This window comes from Periplaneta americana, chromosome 10 (assembly GCF_040183065.1).
Source record: "Periplaneta americana isolate PAMFEO1 chromosome 10, P.americana_PAMFEO1_priV1, whole genome shotgun sequence".
Taxonomy (NCBI): Eukaryota; Metazoa; Arthropoda; class Insecta; order Blattodea; family Blattidae; genus Periplaneta; species Periplaneta americana.
Genome location: NC_091126.1, coordinates 85,597,175 through 85,617,583, shown reverse-complemented (window position 1 = coordinate 85,617,583; position 20,409 = coordinate 85,597,175). Strand labels below are relative to the sequence as shown.

Below are 20,409 nucleotides of genomic sequence, written 5' to 3'. Positions count from 1 at the left end.
TTTGTCAACATATCAACAGTGATTGGCTTTTTACATAAGTCAGTAAAACTCTGTCTTTCGCATCTTAAATCTTTTATAGTTAATGGTGTGTATCCTTATAATACTGGTAAACTCATTAATTTTCTTTGTTACAGGGTAGAGATGGAGAAATCAAACATTTATATCGCAATTTTGCATTTTTACACTCCAGAATGTATTTGGATAATGGTGGAATATTTGTGTGCAAAACCAGACACCTTCAACTTGCTGGAGGAGCTAAGGTTTGTGTATATTTAAGACAATAATTGTTGATTGCTGTTACGAATTTGAAGTGTTATAATATGCTGTTGAAAATTTAATAGTTAGGAGGCCAAGTGACACCTGTTTTTGGTGGAACTACTGAAGCTGTGATTATTATTTGAAAAATATTGTTGCAATTTTATGTTGAGTCAATTAATGAAATGAATGTTTTTAAGGTGGCAATGTCGCCAGGCGGAGGTGGTTTTGGAGGATTCATGTCGCCTCGCATCACTTCACCATTGCATCCTTCTGGAGCAGGCCGGGGCACACCTGGTGGAGGAAGAGGACGTGGTCGTGGCGGTGGTGGTGTGAGGCGAGACCGTGAACTAATTGGGCAGACAATCAAGATTACTGGAGGCCCTTATAAAGGTGACAATCATTTTATAACTGGGAAATCGATGAGCTTCCTAATTTGTAAGAAACATCCTACTTCAAATAATCTAACACAATCCTGTTTAAAATGTCTTAACTTTTCAGTCCTTTGTTGGTGCTGAGGTAATGTTGAGGGTGTTAGGTACAAAATTAAATGTGTAAAACTGAACTTGAAATAATAATTCAGTTCTTCTGCCTTTTAATGCATGATTAAATTAAGGTGAAATAAAAATAAATGCAGTAAACTGAAGTCACTGTAGTGTAATTTTTTAGTGTAGTAACAAGAATCTGCCAGAATGAATTTTTTTAGTCAACATAATTAATTTTTTATTATGTGCCAAGTAATGTGTGTTCATATTTTCACACTTGCGTACTCAAAAATTTTGTCACAAGTATCAATGTGATACAGTATTTAGCACATAATGATTGTTATTTCGAATGAAAATTTCTGGAAACATACAGTTTACAGTCTTTCACTTGGCATCTTTTTCTCTTCATAGAAAGTTATAAAAATACAATTGTTAAAACTGGTTTTGGGAAATCAATTTTTCAGATGGTTTAAGTGAATTAAAGTTACTTCTTCATTGAAAATTCTACAGGTAGTACTCCAGTACTGAGAATTTTTTTATTTTAAAATTTCAAACTGGATTGTTTGTAGTGTCACTATAATTTTTGTGTTTCATATCATGAGAAACCTTTTCCTTCTCGACCTCTTCCTTCTCCTCTTCATCTTCTTTGATTTCTCCTCTCTTGTGGACTTGACTCAAAGGGGAAAAGTCGAAATAATTTCAATGTATTGAATAATACAAATGTAGTGCATAAATTATATGTACCTATTTGACTGCCACTATTGAAATTTTGAGTGAATCTCTCGTGTAACTACAGTAAAATGTCACTATAACGAACACCAATGTAACAAAATATTCAGTATTACGAAATTATTTTCTGTTCCCTTCTTTTTTACCCATATAATTTAATTTTAAATTATTTAACCCTCAGCTGGTATCTATGGGTCAATATAGATCCGTATGGATAGATACCGTTAACGTACATTTAAAAAGCAATACCAGTTGAGGGTTAAATTTCAATTTCGTTTTTACGGAAAGATCAGTATAATGAAATAAAAATTTTGCTACCTTGTCAATAAAATCTACTTTTTTAACTAAACATATTTTGAATATAGGATACAGTTCATTAGCAAGTAGGGACATAATTTCATATTCTAATAATATTGCAATACTACAGTGGCTACGTGGTCACTGAATATCTACCAAATGAAGACCTAACTTTCTAAATGCGCTAAGTGCCAATTTTTTTAATTTTCTTTGACATAGTTCAACTGTAAGTGACTCATTCGTGCGCCAAAAGACGGTATTGTAGGTATCTCAACATATATTTCGCAGTGTGTTTTTCATCAGTATCTCAGAAAGTTGTTTTTGGCACTTAGCACATTTAGAATGTTAGGTCCTCAAATGTACTGTATCTGTACTGTGATGCAGATGTCTATGAACTTTATGTTAGTTTCTACATGCAGTTGTTCCCTTGTTCTCCCCATTTAGTTTCCAGTCACAGCTCACTAATCTCAGAACATGGCACCTCTTGTCCTACAGAGTGGTTCATATAACTTGAATTTGTATCTTTCCTTTGACTTTCTTTAACTTTTTCTTTTCAAATGCGCTGCAAATTCAGCTTTTATTTTATTTAAGGATATTTTCCAGAGCTGCATGCAAAAATTTACGGTGTAAGTAGAGGTAAATGAACAAGCATGCTCTTTTCTTTAGAAATTTCTGAGGTCCTTAGGATTTTGTTATACTGGTATTTTACTGTACTATAGAACATGTTCCTTGTCTCTGATTACAATTGTACATTACATATTAAGGTAATGAAAGACATACATTTTAATGTTATTAATTGATTCATTTTAGGCAATGTGGGCATTGTGAAGGATGCAACAGAATCCACAGCAAGAGTTGAATTGCATTCAACATGTCAGACAATTTCTGTTGATAGGTCACACATTGCAAGCGTTGGTGTGCCCACAAAGGTAAGCATTTAGGATAATTGAATATTTATGATATATTTTGTAATTCAATAGTGCGTCATTTTTCCGATCCCATCACTATTCTGTAGGCTACAATTCTTACTGTTTACCACTATTGTATTATATCTTATCTTTAGGAGGGATCCTTCAGTTCATACATCCGCACACCATCTTATGGTGCTGGAAACCAGACACCAATGTACAGGGAAGGTAGCAAGACACCTATGCATGGCTCACAGACTCCAATGTATGATGGTAAGAGGTTTACATAGTGATATATAAGATATGCATATTTGTGCAATTCCTCAAGATGTAAGAATTATCCATAACTTCTAATGTTTGAAAATATTATATCCATATAAGTAATTGTTTCATATTTTAATGAAACAACAAAGAATTAAAGGGCTTGGAGCAAGATAGTGATAAGCCATACTCAAATTTTACAGGAAAACAACTCTTAAATCTTAAATCCTTGAGAGTTGTTTTCCTGTAAAACTTGAATATGGCTTATCACTGTCTTGCTCCAAATCCTTCAATTGTTATCAACATTGTATGCAAAAGCAGATAATTCTGATGTAAGATAGTTTCTGTGCTTTGAGAAAGCCTGATTAAAATATTTTCACGAAAATTACGGAGATTTTATGTAGTGAAATTCTTGTCTTTAATCCTGCAGGACAAAATTCCGGCACACTGGAAACGCTGACATAACCTCGACAATTGCGAGCGTCGTTAAATAAAACATAATTTTAATCTTGTCTTTAAGTATTTCTAGGGAAATTCATATGATTTAATAACAAATATGTTATTTTTTTAATCTTTTCGATTCATGTTAGCACTCTTTTAGTCATCCATAAAGGTTGTAATTAAAGATGATTTTGCTTACAGCTGGTTCTAGAACTCCCCATTATGGGAGCATGACTCCATCACATGATGGCTCTCGTACACCTGGACAGTCAGGAGCTTGGGATCCAAGTATTACCAACACACCTGCACGAAACAATGATTTTGATAGTTATTCCTTGGATGAGGCTTCGCCATCACCAAACTACAATCCCAGTGAGTGTACAGGCTGTAACTTGAGTTCTTGATCATACTGGTGACTGTTGCATAAAATGTAATTAAATCATTCATCATACTCCAGGTTCTTGAAAGTAAATTGAAATCCTTATCCCTTTTTTAGGCACTCCAGGCTACCAGGCAGGTGGGCCCTACACTCCTCAGACTCCAGGTACAATGTACGGGTCTGACCAGTCTTTCTCTCCGTATCAGCCATCGCCATCCCCAACAGTTTACAATGGTAAGTTTGTTTGATGTTATATTCTGATATTAAGTCCCATACATTGATAATGTCTTGAATGTCACATATTAAATTATGTTTTAGTTTCCGTTAACCTGTGTCCAGTCCCAGTAACAAAATATGAAGCCTTTTATTCATGAGAGGCTGTGTTGTGCTAGTAGATAGGTAGGTAGATAGATAGATAGATAGATAGATAGATAGATAGATAGATAGATAGATAGATAGATAGATAGATAGATATAGTATAGATAGATAGATATAGTATAGATAGATAGATAGATAGATAGATAGATATAGTATAGATAGATAGATAGATAGATAGATAGATAGATATAGATATAGATAGATATAGGATAGATAGATAGATATAGATATAGATAGATATAGATATAGATAGATAGATAGATAGATAGATAGATAGATAGATAGATAGATATAGATAGATAGATATAGATAGATAGAGATAGATAGATAGATAGATAGATAGATAGATAGATAGATAGATAGATAGATAGATAGATAGACAGATAGACAGATAGATAGATAGATAGATAGATAGATAGATAGATAGACAATTTCCTAAACTAATTAATCTATCGCAAATCTCAATAATTTATTGGTTCAAACTTGCACTTACGTCTTGTGTTAGTGCATGTTTAAACCAATCGTGATAACCCTTAAGACTTTAAAACCTTATTTATTTGCTCCTTTTCAAAATTTAATTGTAATATTTAGGTCTTATTTTACATAATAATTTATTATTTCAATTAGGTGATCAGATGTCGACATACTGTAAGTCATGAATCTGAAATAGCTGAATGAGTACATTCCATATGTAGGTTAATCTTTCTTTCTTGCAATATTTTCATGTCAGCAGAAATGTTTGCGTAACTTCTATGAAGACTACCGCATACCTGCTTAAAAACAAACTTGACAACTTGCTTACATAATTAACCTCAATTTAGTTTCATCATTGTGTCGCATGTACTCATGATGACTAATAAATTTATTATAAGTGCATTCTTATTGAAATTAAAATATATTAGTTAACCAATTTATAAAGTCAAATTTTCTTCTGAACTTTTACTAATTAATATAGCTATCGGAATACATTAATAACTACCTTAATTCTCTATTTTCAATTTTTTTTATTATTATTTAAAAAAACTTGACGTAATTCTATCTTATTTTCAAAACCTGTCTTCTTGTCATATTTAATTAATAATAAGTTTTTCTGATTTTAGAAAAATTTAATCTTTGTTGATGTCTATCTCTTAGTAGGTAGTTTCGTTCAGTATCTATAGTTTTGATTGAATCCACTTTATTTCTGTTAGAGTTTCTATTTGTCATTTTACCTCTTATTAACTGTTCGTCACCTGCTTCTACTTCATCCGTTGGTATCGCACAGCTCCTCCAAATTGTAGCACTTCCTCTCGTGAACCCCGGACTACCAACGGCATGTGGCATTCTTATTAATTGATCTTCACTTGCGCTGACTTTGCTGGTTGGTCCACAATCACTACTCCTTGTTGTATTTTCACTTGCGCGCCTCAGACTACCCTCACTGGTCGTTCTCTCAGTCTGTGCCCCAGCTCCCCAAACAGCATCTTCACTGGTTCCAGCCTCTTCTTCCATACTAGGTTTTCCTTCTTCACTCTTCTTTCTTCTAAAGGGATCTGTGAAAACAGTGCTCTCTAGTTTGCTTAGGTATGCTCTAATATCATTCACTCCCGTAAGCTCATCAATTCTTCTATTTGTTATTTCTGATTCCTTCTGCCCACTTGATGAGTTACTTTTCTTATCAGTCCTCTCTACGCTTCTAGACTTCCTGTTTCGTGATGCACTTCTGTTTACGTGTGGTGTCGATGATGCTCTATTTCCACATGTCTCTGTTTCCTTATTTCTGTTCTTGTTGCAGCAACTGAATAAATCCTCAGTGAATTGATTATTTAAGGCCTCTACATTAACTATGTTTCTGTTTATCTTCATTTTATCTTTTACTAAACTTGCCCTCAAACCTTTACCTCGAGCTTCTTTTAATATTGGAATTAGTTTCTTTCTTTTCTCTCTAATTTCTTTTGCAAAGTCATTTTCTATGAATATATTTGTGCCTTTGAGTTGACGCGTATTGGCAATGATGTGCTCTTTGATAAAGTAACTGTTCAATTTCACAATAATTGGTCTTTTTTTTTCCATTACCTACTCTATACGCATTATTAATCGCATTTATGTCCAAGTTTAGACTGAAATACTTAGTTAATAATTCTAACACTACGAAACCAGTATCAATTCCTTTTTCATGATTGCACTCTTCAACACCATAAATTACAATGTTATTAATTCTACTATCATTTTCCCATTTTTTAACTATCGATTTTAACACCACCTGCTTTTGGATAACCTCCTTTAACTTCTTTTACACTGATGTATCTATATCAGTTGCTACTTTGTTTAGTAGAACACTTGCCTTTAGTCTGTCTTCTCTCGTTTCTTTCATATAGTTTATCCATTCTCTTTGAAACACTTCATCACTGTAGACTCTTCCTTCTGTATCTCCAGGACCAGGGCTTAACTCCACATTTCCAATAATCAGTAGAATTGATAAAACAGCCGCGGCCACAAATATGTTGATTCTATCAGACACTATTGCATTTTCACCTTTTGAACATCTGCAACACTGCCCTTCATTGAAGCACCCGATTTGCGCCCTGTAAGAATTTAGGTCGTCGCCCATGCTTTCTTCACACGCTAACCTACTTGTATATGCTGCTTACTACACAACGTTCTCTACGACTGCACTTTGTGAACGAGTTGTTGTGCTAGTAAGAAATGCATTGAACTGATTGTGGTAAGATAGAAGAGAGTACCTTAAAGATGGCTTTCCACATAAACAGTTGTATGTACAAATTATCATTTTTGAAAACAGAAACTAAATTTGCTCCATAAACATAAGATTTGTCCACACAGCAAGTTTGTGATGGTTTGAGAACTGTTTACAAACTGTCCCAATTTCACCTAATGCGCATGATCGATTTGAAAATGAATTTCAAACCATCCCTGATTTGAACTGTATGAACTCATTTCCAAACTGGTTGGAACCACTGCCATCTAGATACTTACTTGAACTTACGACAGCAGAATCAATTAATTAAAATATTGTGATACTTAAAATTGTTCAGAGAGATTCTCTTCTACATGGCAGATTACACGGAAATAATAAATACGCTGTTATTGTACCTAGGGATAATATGTTGAAAATAAGTTTCATTTTAGGGCCTATTTCTTTCCTCAGATAATTCTACCAAGCCAAACTCATCTCCATTGGATATATATTCCATATCGTTATCACTATAAGTGTTTGAATCAGACATCTGAAAGAACAATTATAGGCCTAAATTAGCCTAACTTCTATTTTAAAACACTTCCGGAAAATAATTTTATTACAATTAATCTGGAAACGACTTCAGAATAATACCGCATAAGTACATAACCTATATGTCGTTATTTTGTTACTGGTGCAAGATATCTTTTTTATGCACTTATTTACTTATCTATTCTTGTACCATCAATAAAAAACCACGTATTTAAATTATTTTCAATTTGCACAGTCTTGCTACATAAGTACTTACACAGTATTCTGAAGTAAAGCTTTAGTTTTAATTGACACAATCATTGTACCAGTACATACATAAGTACTTACACGGTATTCTGAAGTATAGCGTTAATCTTTATCAAGAACATACTCATAATCACAAACTGTGGATTTTGTTTTAGTGAAGTAAATTAAAAACATTAACTTCGTCTATACTATATATTGGTTTTATAAATTAAATAAAAATAGCTTGACATAACGTATAAAGAGAATTAAATGTTACAGCTGTTGAATAAAAAATAATAATTACGCTTATAACTTATGCCGTAAAACTTTAGAATAGTATGCACGCTTATATATAGTGTTACCTTCCTGAAAAATGGCAATTATACGAAAACAACAATACTAAAATACAATTGATTATTTATTTAGGGCATATTCGTGTAGGTTATGTTGTAAATAACATGCAGAAAACAATGGCAAAACTATCTTGATGCGCATGTGTCATCTATGATTTGAGATTGGTTTGTACTTGATTCGCAAATCAATCGATTTGAGATCAGTTTGACATGCTATACCAAGGTGTGACTATTAGTCAGAAACAGTTTGAGTTTGAAGTTTGCGCTGTGCGAACAGTAAAATCCATGTGTGCATGATCGGAACTGTTCAAACCAGTTTGGAATTGCTATGCGAACAAACCTATTGTCACATTTAATTGAAAATAAAAGTATGTGTATCAGATCGGTTTAAAATTAATTTCTTCATGATGGAAATATTGTTTATTGCAGGAACACCATCTGGATACGTAGCAACACCCAGCCCATCAGGATACACCCCCTCTCCTACTAGTGCTGCTCCATATGGTACACCCTCTCCTCTTGGATACAGCCCCATGACACCAGGAGCAGCTCCGTCCCCATTCAACCCACATACTCCAGGTGCAGGGCTAGATCAATTGGCAACACTGCAACAGGAATGGCAAACAACAGACATAGAAGTGCGCATCAGGGATACTCATGATGATGCTGGACTCCGTTCACAGACTGGAGTTATTCGAGGCATTTCTGTAAGTTTTCTTCCATCAGCATGCATACTAAATTTCACCTCTTAACTCTTTTCAATCCTGAACAATTTAGTTACGTATATGGGAGTGTCCACACCTGTGGAGTAATGGTTAGCGCGTCTAGCCGCGAAACCATGTGGCCCGGGTTCGATTTCCGGTCGGGGTAAGTTACCTGGTTGAGGTTTTTTTCCAGGGTTTTCCCTCAACCCAATATGAACAAATGCTGGGTAACTTTCGGTGTTGGACACCAGGCTCATTTCACTGGCATTATCACCTTCATCTCATTCAGACGCTAAATAACCTAAGATGCTGATAACGCATCGTAAAATAACCTACTAAAATAAAAAAATATATGGGAGTTATGCAAGAACTGATCTTTCAACAATGTCTCAAAAATATGTGTATGGATGTAGGCTATGTATACTTATTGTTGTAAAAATTATGTACACTTTGTATATCATCCGTAATGGTAGTCCTGTTACATTTCCGTTTTTCAGAAAACTACCCTTAACTACATTTTACTATTAATAACTATTATCCTGAATCATATATACCCAGATTGCTCGGCGTTATAGATTTTGATGGTACAACTTTAGTCAGGTTTACTATCTAGTTGTTACGTAAGGAGTCACATCATTTGAATTGCATTAGTGACTGTACTGCCATCTCGTGTTCATATATAGCGATCCTGGCAGTTGTTTTCTTCAGAGTGCAACCAATTTTAAAAGGAATGAGCAATCTATATGTGATCTGGGCTATTACTATATATGCCATACTATGTACAATCACTCTAATTATTTCTTAATGAAAACTCTTTCCCTTTAATTTACTATTTTTTATCTATATACATATTTAAAAAAATTAGATTTTGGTGTCATCTGCAGGGAAATACTGTAGCTGAAACTTAAAAACATACCTGAACACATGGTCTCTTATTTTCCACACTCAGCATAGAGAGTTAGTTCATGTTCATGTGTTTTACCTCTATTTTGTTCAGATCAACACTTAGTTGTTATTGCAAAATTTACATAATATTTATTATAATGGTATAAATGTTCTCTTTGGTAATGAAGTTTTCTTCCATGCTTAGAGTCGGTTGGATTTTAACAAAATTGATACTATGAGTTTATAATTTTATTCAACTAAATACTTCAGTATCTCCAAAAAATGATCTTGTTGGTTGGTCTGTTGTTGGATAATTCTGTCCATATATTGAATGGTATTGAAGTGTTAATGATAAAAATCGTTGAACTTATGACTGTAGTACAAGGTAAGAAGGGAGATTTGTAGTCTGTATTCTCATATGCTACATTTCTGGGGGGGAGGGGTAGGGGGGGAAGCTCAGTTGCACAGAATTCTTCCAACAGTTGTGTAAGGAAAGCACTTCCCATTAGCAAATGCAATAAGTAATGAAAACCATAGCGCAGTGGTACTTGCTAGAAATTGAAGGAGAGCCAAAAGTGAGAAATAGTAATTTGCTGAGAGCCACAATGCATTTTACAGTATTGAAGCTTATCAGAATGCGTGGATTTTTAGCTATTATATTATTATTATTATTATTATTATTATTATTATTATTATTATTATTTCAATATAAAGTAACTAACATTTATAATATATTACTGGTATTTTGAAGTTTAAGGGTGGTCTCCGCTGCTCTTCTGTAAAATCATATTAACACGAGAAGATTGATTTGTTATTTTGTTTCACCTATACCCCGTCTTGAATTGAGGAGCGTTTTTGCAAAAGTCGATTGATGCAGAAATTTTCGAAAGTGAGTTACATATGGATAACATAAGTTTTCTACCTCCAGAATCGATCAATGAAATCAGATTTACCAAAACTTAATTCATACCATATGTAGAGACTACCAAACCTTCCAGGTTTTTTCAAAACTTGATAGATCCTGTCACTTAGTGTAATTTCTGTAAAATCTTGATTTCTGCATCTATCGACTTTTGCAAAAACGCTCCTCAATTCCGAAATTTATAAAATAAAGTGTCATAGAGAGCACTGCTTTACAATCTCCTCATCTGTAAATGGCTATGTGGTATGATGCTTTTGTTGTCAGTTCGTGTCTATGTCCAGCTGAATACATAACTTTCTACTCAGATATTACGGACATTTTAAACATTTTCAATTTTCTATCCTTGGCTGAGAATATTTTTGATACTTGTTATCAAAACTTGAATGCACAGTATTGTAATGTCTTACCTTTTTTTAAAGAAATCAAAGACTTGTCGTTGTTGAACACCTTCACTACCAGTAATGATGCAGGGTAACCAAAATATTCTCCAGTTCCACATTATTACAGAAATTAAAATATCTATTTCTCAGAAAAAGAGTAGTAACCGTAACATACTGCAATGTTTTTAAGAGCCGCATGTGGCCCGCAAGCCACATAATGAATACCATTGCCAGAGAGCAAACACCAACAGAGTAGTCATGTAACTCTCATTGTTAAATTGCTTTTTTTTTTCCCCTCGTCTACTAGAGGGAATTTTCTCGTCAACTTTTTACCTCCAAAGTTGGTGCGCAATTTTACTTAATTATTATATTTAAAGTAAATTAAATTAAAGTACTTCCAAAGAAATGTATTAAATTACAAGTTTTAAATGATGAAAAGAAGCATAAAACTATTGAATATTATGTAGGACTTAAGGCTTTCACAGTGTTGGATATGGAATAATTCTTCTCAGGTTCTCAGCCAGGTGAGTTGGATTATTGCTTCCAAACTTTCGATGACTATCTCTGCAGTTCAATCCCACTGTGAATTTTTAACATAATAAATAGTAATAATCACATCAAGATTAAATACTTTGGAAAACAATTCATATACAGTACATAAGGCAACCAATTCCTTTGTTAACTGCACAGTTTCATTATTTTCTTTTTGTTACTGCTTTTAGAATTTTTTTCTTTCACTTACCATCTTTTCATAATTGTTCAACATAATTTTACAGATTATGCTGCATATATTGTTAAAATAGTGTAATTGGTGATTGCAATGTCACTAAAATAATTCAATATATTTTTCTTATTTAGGGACTACACAAGTGTTTTAGTAGAAAAAGATCCTTATCATACTTCATGGACTCTTCATGATAATCTTTAACTACAATTTCAAACGTCTGAATGAAAATAAATGTAGCCTTTACAGTATGTACTGTAGATTTCTTAAAAGAACCTATGTCTAGAGCAGTGGTCATCAGCACTCGCTGAAATGTGAAAAGGGTAAGTGTCCCGTGTGTCCCATCGTGCAGCAGGAAGAGGTAGAGAGCATACCTGCTAGCAGCTACAAGTGCACCATGGTGCACTGTGTTTTCCATGGGTAAGAGACGCTAGTCCCAGGGTGCTCTGCGCTGGCGACCACTGGTCTAGAGCATCAGTGAGTCTTGCCGTACCTTCAAATTCATACTGTACAGTACCATTTGTAACCAATAATTCAGTGTAATGCTTAGAGTTAACTTCTTGTGTTACCTTGAAAGCAGCATAGCCAGCAATATAGTAAATAATTGGAATTACTTCACTGTCTGTTTTGTTTGAGATGTCTATAGTGAGGATCATGTAAGAGTAGTTTCTAAAAGGCTAATTTGGCTGTCTCTTCAGTGTTGCCAACTGATACCAGATAATATCACCAAAGAGGGTAAAGTCACAGTGCCATGTACTGAAATAATATTATTATTATTATTATTATTATTATTATTATTATTATTATTATTATTATATGTTCACGTCATTTGCATAGACAAGCAGCTGAGTCCATACCTGTGGAGTAACAGCACGTCTGGCCGCGAAACCAGGTGGCCCAGGTTCGATTCCTGGTCGGGGCAAGTTACCTGGTTGAGGTTTTTTCCGGGGTTTTCCTTCAACCCAATATGAGCAAATGCTGGGTAACTTTCGGTGCTGGACCCCAGACTCATTTCATCAACATTATCATCTTCATCTCATTCAGATGCTGAATAACCTAAGATGTTGATAAAGCATCGTAAAATAACCTACTAAAAATAAAAAAAAGCAGCTGATGTAACCTGTTCAATTCCAAATCCTCTCTGTTATCATGGACATTCCTAACAGCATATTCTAGAGCAAAGGTAAAAAGTAAAGGTGATAGTGCATCTCCTTGCTGTGAATTGGAAAAGCAACTGGCGAACTCTCCTATACAGACTCTGCTGTACATTTCACTGAGACACATTTTAATTAATCGAACTAGTTCCTTGGGAATACCAAATTGAACAAGAATATAATATAAAACTTCTCTCTTAAGAGTCATATCCCTTTTTGAAATCTGTGAATAACTGATGTACTGTACTCTTATACTCCCATTTTTTCTCGAATATAAAATATCTGATTTTACCTTATTCAGTTTTTATGCCCAAAACCACACTGATGATCCCCAACAATTTCATCTACATAATATGGAATTAATCTTCTCAAAGATATATTGGACATAATTTTGTATGACGTCAATAAAAGTGATAGTCCTCGAAAGTTACTACAGTTAGTGTTTCTCTACTTTCTTAAAGATGGATACAATTATGGACTTCTTCCATTGTTCTGGTACAATTTCCTTTTCCCAAATAGCAAGTACAAATTACGTTAGATAATGTGCTTCCACCCTCTTATATTAATTGTTCTGGAATTTGATCGATACCTGGAGACTTACACTTTTATAGCCTTTCTATCGCATTTTCGACTTAAGAAAGTGTGGGTTCGGGTATAAATGGCTCAGCAGTTTGTATTTGAATTTTGTCCCAATCATTTGTATTTGGCCTATGTACATTTAGTTGTTGCCCAAAATAGTTTTTCCATCAGTTCAGGATTGAATGAGATTGTGCAAGCAAGTCACCATTCTCATCCTTGATCACATTTACCCTTGCCTGATATTCGTTCTTAAATTCCTATATGCCCTTATATAAATCTCCAATGTTTTTATTCTCACTATTTGTTTTTACCTTATTCAGTTTTTCCTTCAAGTAATCTCTCTTTTTATTCCTAAGTGTACAACTTGCTTCCTGTCTTTCATTGAAATAATTATCTCTATTCACCTCAATTGGATCCTGTAAGAATTTCAGTCTTTGTTTCCTTCTTTCAACTACCATGTAACAATCTTCAACAAATACCATTTCGTTTTCTTAGCTTCATAATAATAAATGCTCTGCTTAGCTGTAATTTTGATATTATCTCTGATATTTTCCCACAGGCTATTAACATCTAATTATTCCTCAACTTTGCCGGAACTTCCTAAAGTGGCAAACATATTTGAAATTTCGACCTGATAATGTTGCTTAGTTTCCTCATCCTTTTAATTTCGGAATATTGAATGTCCTAATTTATTAACTTGTTGCTCTACTTGCTTGGCTACTAATAGTCTTTCTCGTAGTTATCCAATTACCAAATAATGGTCAGAATTACAGTCTGCCCTCCTGAAGGTTCGAATATCTACTATACTAGTATGTCTTCGTTTATCAATATGTGATCTATTTGGTTGTGTGTCAATTCATCTGGAGAAGTCCAATATATTTATGCATATCTTTATGGGAGAATGTTGTACTTTTGACAATTAAATTTTTTGATGTAAAAATTTGACTAACCTAACTTCATTATCGTTACTAGTTACATGTAGACTCTCTTTTACAATAGTTGGTTTAAATATATTCTCTCATCCCCCGAAAAAATTTTCATGTGATATCTAGATAACTGATCAAAAGTGTGTTCCAGTTTCTCATAGAAGCTATTCTTTATATGGTCATCTTTCCCATCTGTAGGGACGTGAGCATTTATAACTACGATATCTCACTGTCTACCATTAAGTACAAAATAGGATAACCTGTCACTGATAAATTCGACCTTTTTTACTGCTAATTTGATTCTTTTATGAATAAAGAATCCTGTTCCTATTTGTGATATGCTATTCTCTATGTAGCTAGATCTTTTGTTACTAATGTTATCATAACCTTATTCCTTTGCTATGGTTGTGCCAGAGAATCAGTCCCATTCTGAGGCTTATTTTGGGGTTTCATAACAAGCTCTTTTTTTATGGTGATGGGTTGTTAGTCCTTTGCCCAACCTCCAAGCTGGAGGACCACCCTTTATCGGCTGTTTGCGATTGTTTACTCAATATATTTGCAGCTCCATATCTGGAGGCCGTCTCATCTATCGGCAACCTGAGGATGCACCGTGCCTTGTACGAGAGATTTCTCTGTAAAATATTTCACAACTTGATACTGTTTTGAATTATCGACATGTAGAGAAAAAGTATATATGAGCTTCACCACGTCAATATTACCATGTAATGTAGAATCATTTTTTGTCAGTCTGGTCGGCGTGAATGACGCAGTCGGTAGAGTGCTGGCCTTCTATGCCCAAGGTTGCGGGTTCGATCCTGGCTCAGATTGATGGTATTTAAATGTACTTAAATGCGATAGACTCATGTCAGTAGATTTACTGGCATGAAAAAGAACTCCGGGACAAAATTCCAGCACACCAGCAAATCTGATATAACCTCAGCAGGTGTGAGCGTGATTATATAAAATATATATTTTTTTTTGTTAGTCTGCATACAACTTTTGATAAATTTGCAATTTTGGTGTTACACTCAAGTACATATATAAATACTGCCAACTGGTTAGTTTTAATTATTTAATTTTTTGACGCCGTAATTTAAATATCTCTGTGATGCATAGCAGTCTTGTATTTAAATGCTGTAATATCTCATTTTAATGCATGATGTGACTACTAAATTCGACTTTCGATTTGTTAAGCAATACTTACTGTCAACTAAAGTTGACATTAGCAATCAAAAAGTTATTATTTCTGTGTACTTCTCTTCAGATACATGCTGTCCTGAAAGCTGGTAATTAGTTTGTCAGCATTAAATTTCTTACTTATTATATTTGTAAAGACGTCTTTGTGAACAAACCTTGCTAGTGAAGGAAATTTGGTCATAGCTTTTGAAGTGGTTGAAGAGTTTACATAGTGGAATGATTACATAGTTTCGTAATTAGATTGCTCATAAAATGCTTCCTTCACAGGGTGGAATGTGTGCAGTATTTCTACCTGATGAAGATCGAACTGTGAATATAGTATCCGAACACTTGGAACCCATAGTCCCTCAGCGTTCTGATCAGGTGAAAGTAATTCTGGGAGAAGATCGTGAGGCTGTGGGGCAGTTGTTGTCCATTGATACCCAGGAGGGAGTTGTGAAACTTAATACTGGTGAAGTGAAGATGCTTCAGCTGCGATACCTTTGCCGTATGAAGCCACCAGAACTGTGATAACATTTAAGCACTGGAGAACTTTTATTCATAAAATTAACCAACTGTCGCATATATATACACAGGGTGTATCTTTTTATATAAAGCTAACTGATGTGTTTTGTCATATAAATTGTTTTTGGCAAAAGTTCTGCTAAATTACTTGTTCTGGTAGTTTGAATCCTGTGTTTATTATACAGACAGTTGGTATTGAAATGAATATTAGACTGAGTTCAGATTTAGCTTTGGATTGTAAGGTAAATGTTCATTGTTCCTTTTTTTTTATTGATATAAGCTAATTTAAATACGTAACCATATTTTCCACTTCTTGAAAACTGGTCTATACAGTATAAAGTGATATTCTATATGTATCTGTAATATATTTCCTCTACAAAATATATTGCTACATCAGCAAAAGGAAGAGAAGATGTGCGTGTTTGTATTTTTTGTGTGTGTCTGTGCGTGCATGGATGTCATTTCTGTTAGGGACATATTCTTCTGCTTTGCAGTATTATATCCACAGAGTGTACCAATATGTAGACTTTTTTAATGTCCACATGGTGGAAAAGTTTTGAAAACCGGGAATTCTAACAACCTTTCTTTTTATCCCTCCAAGCCCTCCCACATCAAGGAGAATAGTATGTAGAGCATGTTTGCCTTTGGTAACCATATTAAGGTTCAGGTAAAAAAATTAAATTATATTTGTTCCCCTTCCTGCCATTCCAAATCAATTTTTAACCCTAGCTCTCACCACTGCATTTGCAAGGTTGTTTCTGATGCTTACTGAGAAGTACTAAATTCTCCATCGACTTCCAGCCAACCTGATCAAAATAATACTACTACAAATACACCTCTTATACAAAACACACCAGTTACGAATCAGCATTCACATCCTGATTCTGTATCAGATCATACACATTTTGAGTCTACTGGAAATCTGCCTAATGACGAAACCTTCGCAGAGAACTCATCTACTAATTCTGAAAACAATTGGTGATCAAATCCTATGTCTGAATGGGAAGAAAAAATTATTAAAATAAAGTCTGAAGAGAACATTGAAGATTTTGAAACATTGTCACAGGATGTTTTTGACTTTATTGCAAATGATTGGGAAGTGCATGAGGAGATTCATTGTGTGTCTAAAGATGATTCTAATAGAAAGGTGGATATAATTGTCATCAATAGAAGAACCCAGAAAGCGATGGTCTTAGACCCTATGATTTGCTTTCAGCGAGACACGAATCAGGCACTGCAGATAAATGATGACAAGCGAGCTAAATATGTACCTCGTCTTCCATGCCTCAGTGAAAAATATGGCATTTCGCTTTACAACTGGGATGTTACAGGCTTACTATTTGGAGTGAGGGGTTGTTTACCAAAATTTACATGTAATATGCTTAAATCTTTTAAAATTCGTTTTTACGAGGTTCAGAAGATTGTGATGGAAATTCTGAAGGCCTCTCTTTAAATTCTACACTATCATTTATATGTCAACACATAAATTTTTATTTTCATGTACAAATTGAATAATTATTTTACTCCTTTCATTTCCCTTTATCTTTTATGGTTGTTAATTTCGGATCCCAGTGGTCAACCTCACTTGAGGATGGATGATTTTAAATAAATCTTAGTAGTTGAATACATAATCAAAAGGATTACTTCGCAAAGAGAATCTGTACATGGACACATGGTGTGTGCGAACGTGCATGTTCTTTTCTTTTTTTTTTTTTTAAGGAGGAGGCAGAATCAGAGAAATGACATTTCAAGGAGGGACATAATCATTGCATTGACAATGTGTGCTAATGTCATTATGCAAGGTTATGAAACAGGCAATTCTGACTCCCTTCTTCTTTTCCCTCTCTTCCTCACTGATGAATATTATGAAGCAAAGCACTTGCCCTTGTTGGCCATATTGAAGGTGAATGATATTGTTCCCCTTCATCCATTCCAAGGTCGGCCTCAGTAGCATACTTGGTATAGCGCTGGCCTTCTATGCTCGAGGTTGTGGGTTCGATCCCAGCCTAGGTCGATGGCATTTAAGTGTGTTTAAATGCGACAGGCTCATGTCAGTAGATTCACTGGCATGTAAAAGAACTCCTGCGGGACAAAATTCCGGCACACCGGCGATGCTGATATAACCTCTGCAGTTGTGGACGTCGTTAAATAAACCATAATTTGAATTTCCATTCCAAGTCACTTTTTAACCCCAGCTCTCAGGAATGGATTTGAAAGGTTGTGTCTGAAAGAACATCCTGACAATGAGAATCACTGTTTGAATTCATGCAGTATATTGAAGATAACCAGGAAGTTCACTCTGATTGCAAGGATATTCTGTGCTTGGTCCTGTGGTTTTTTCTCTCTCTGCGTATGTTTGTAACGATCTTTCTGTGTGTTTGTATACTATTTGTCTGTTTGTTTTTGTTCTGTGTGTGTGCGTGCGTGCGTGCATGCATGCTTGCGCGCGCGCGCTTTTTTGTGAGAGAGAAACATAATTTTGTGCTGCAGTGTCATCTCCACAGAGTACCAATATGTAGGTATTTTTTATTGTTTACAATGTGGCAAGGCTATGTAAACAGGGAATTCTACCCACCTTCCCTTCTTTTTTCGCTTCATCTCTCCCTTATGAAGGATATTATACAGAACATATCAGCCTTTAGTAACAGTATTGAAATGTAGATAATACAGGGTGTTAAAAAAAGTATCCAATATTTTAGGAGGTGATAGTATGCATCAAAAGAAGAAAAAAATGTATAATAAACATGGGTCCTACAACATATACTTTCTGAGATCTGACGTCCATTTATGGCAATGCATTTTTCTGCCCTACAATACAACAGGCTACCAGATAATCATACCGTAGTTGACACTCCTGGCATGGAATACTGATACATCGCAAGGAATACTGAAAGGAAAAGTTTGGTTGCGGATATGAGCGGGGTTCAGCAGATATGGTGTTGTGAATTTTCGTAATCAGCATATGTGGGCTGATAAAAATTCCCATGCACTTGAAGAAACAAGGCATCAGCACCAATTCTCAGTCAGCGTATGGATAGGCATTCTTGGCAATAGATTAAGGGCCATACGTGCTACCAAAGAGATTACCTGGGGCTCATTATCAGGATTTTCTAATGTATTGCCTACCTTGCTGGAGTATGTGCCATGTCAGCAAAGACTACAGATGTGGTTCATGCATGATGGCACATCAGCACATTTTTTTCCACAATGACCGTGATCACCTAACGCTGACATTTCAGGACAGCTGGATTGATTGGGGAGGCCCCACATCTTGCCCTGCTCGTTCCTCAAGTCTAAATCCCCTAGACTTTTGGTTATCAAGAACAACCAGGTCAATTTCAAAGAGTGAGTGATTCCTTATGCCAAAGGGCAGAGGAATGCATTGCCATGAATGGACGTCACATTGAGCACCTCCTATGAATAAGTGTTCAGATCTCAGAAAGTATGTGTTGTAGGACTCATGCTTATTAGACATTTTTTTCTTGTTTTGATGCATACTAGCACCTAAAATATTGGATACTTTTTTTCTTAACGCCCTGTATAAGTAGATGATTCTGTTCTCCTTTCTGTCATTCCAACTCAGTTTTTAACCCTAGCTCTCAGTAGTGCATTTACAAAGTTGTTTCTGAAAGAGCTTACTGAGAAGTACTGTTTGAATACGTAATCAGAAGGAGCACTTTGCAGTGGAATTCTGAACTTGGATGCACGTGCTGTGTGTATATGTGTTTTTATGTGTGTGTGTTTTTTTTAGTGGTAGGGAAGAATCAGAGAAATGACATTTCAAGAAGGGACATAATCATTGCATTGACAATGTGTGCCAATGTCGTCATTATGCAAGGTTATGAAAACAGGCAATTCTGACTCCCTTCTTCTTTTCCCTCTCTTCCTCACTGATGAATATTATGCAGAAAAGCATTTGTCTCTGTTGGTCGTATTGCAGGTGAATGATACTGTTCACCTTGAGCCATTCCAAGTCACTTTTTAACCCTAGCTCTCAGCAGTGAATTTGAAGGGTTGTGTCTGAAAGAGCATACTGTTTGAATTCGTGAAATATATTGAATACAACCAGGAATTTCATTCTGACTGCAAGGATATCCTGTGCTTGGACGTGTGTGTGTTTTCCCTCTGTGCATATGTTTGTGAGGATGTTTCTTTCTGTGTGTTTGTGTACTATTTGTCTGCGTTTGTTTTAGTGTGTGTGCTTGTGAATATATATTTGTGTTTGTGGGGGGGAATATGTGTGTGAGGGAGACAGACTGAGATGGAGAGAGAGAGAGAGAGGGGTGGGATGACTGGGAGGGAGGAGTGAGAGGAAGAGAGAGAGAGAGAGAGGTTTTTCCACTCTTCTGTTAATGCCTACCTTGTGGTAAGACCATGAAAACAGGGAATTCTACTTCGTTTCTTTTCCATTTGTCCCTCCCGCATGAATTGCATGCAGGACAGACTTGTCTTTACTAGCCATATTAAAATTCATACAATATATGTAGATAGCAC

At 35.1% G+C, this 20,409-nt stretch overlaps 1 protein-coding gene across 2 annotated transcripts in view; it reads left to right on the top strand.

Annotated features, from left to right (window-relative positions):
* Window positions 1-16,328, top strand: part of Spt5 (Transcription elongation factor subunit Spt5) — a 55,638-nt gene extending 39,310 nt beyond the window's left edge. Inside the window, exons 11-18 of one of the 2 annotated variants that reach the window (XM_069837838.1) lie at window positions 135-260; window positions 456-648; window positions 2,577-2,695; window positions 2,830-2,947; window positions 3,578-3,748; window positions 3,873-3,989; window positions 8,370-8,647; window positions 15,679-16,328. In XM_069837838.1, coding sequence (XP_069693939.1) covers window positions 135-260; window positions 456-648; window positions 2,577-2,695; window positions 2,830-2,947; window positions 3,578-3,748; window positions 3,873-3,989; window positions 8,370-8,647; window positions 15,679-15,921 — 1,365 coding nt within the window. In that variant the 3' untranslated portion in view covers window positions 15,922-16,328. The remainder of the gene's footprint in view (window positions 1-134; window positions 261-455; window positions 649-2,576; window positions 2,696-2,829; window positions 2,948-3,577; window positions 3,749-3,872; window positions 3,990-8,369; window positions 8,648-15,678) is intronic. The other variant, XM_069837839.1, reaches the window with a different exon arrangement.
* Window positions 16,329-20,409: the final 4,081 nt, after the last annotated feature.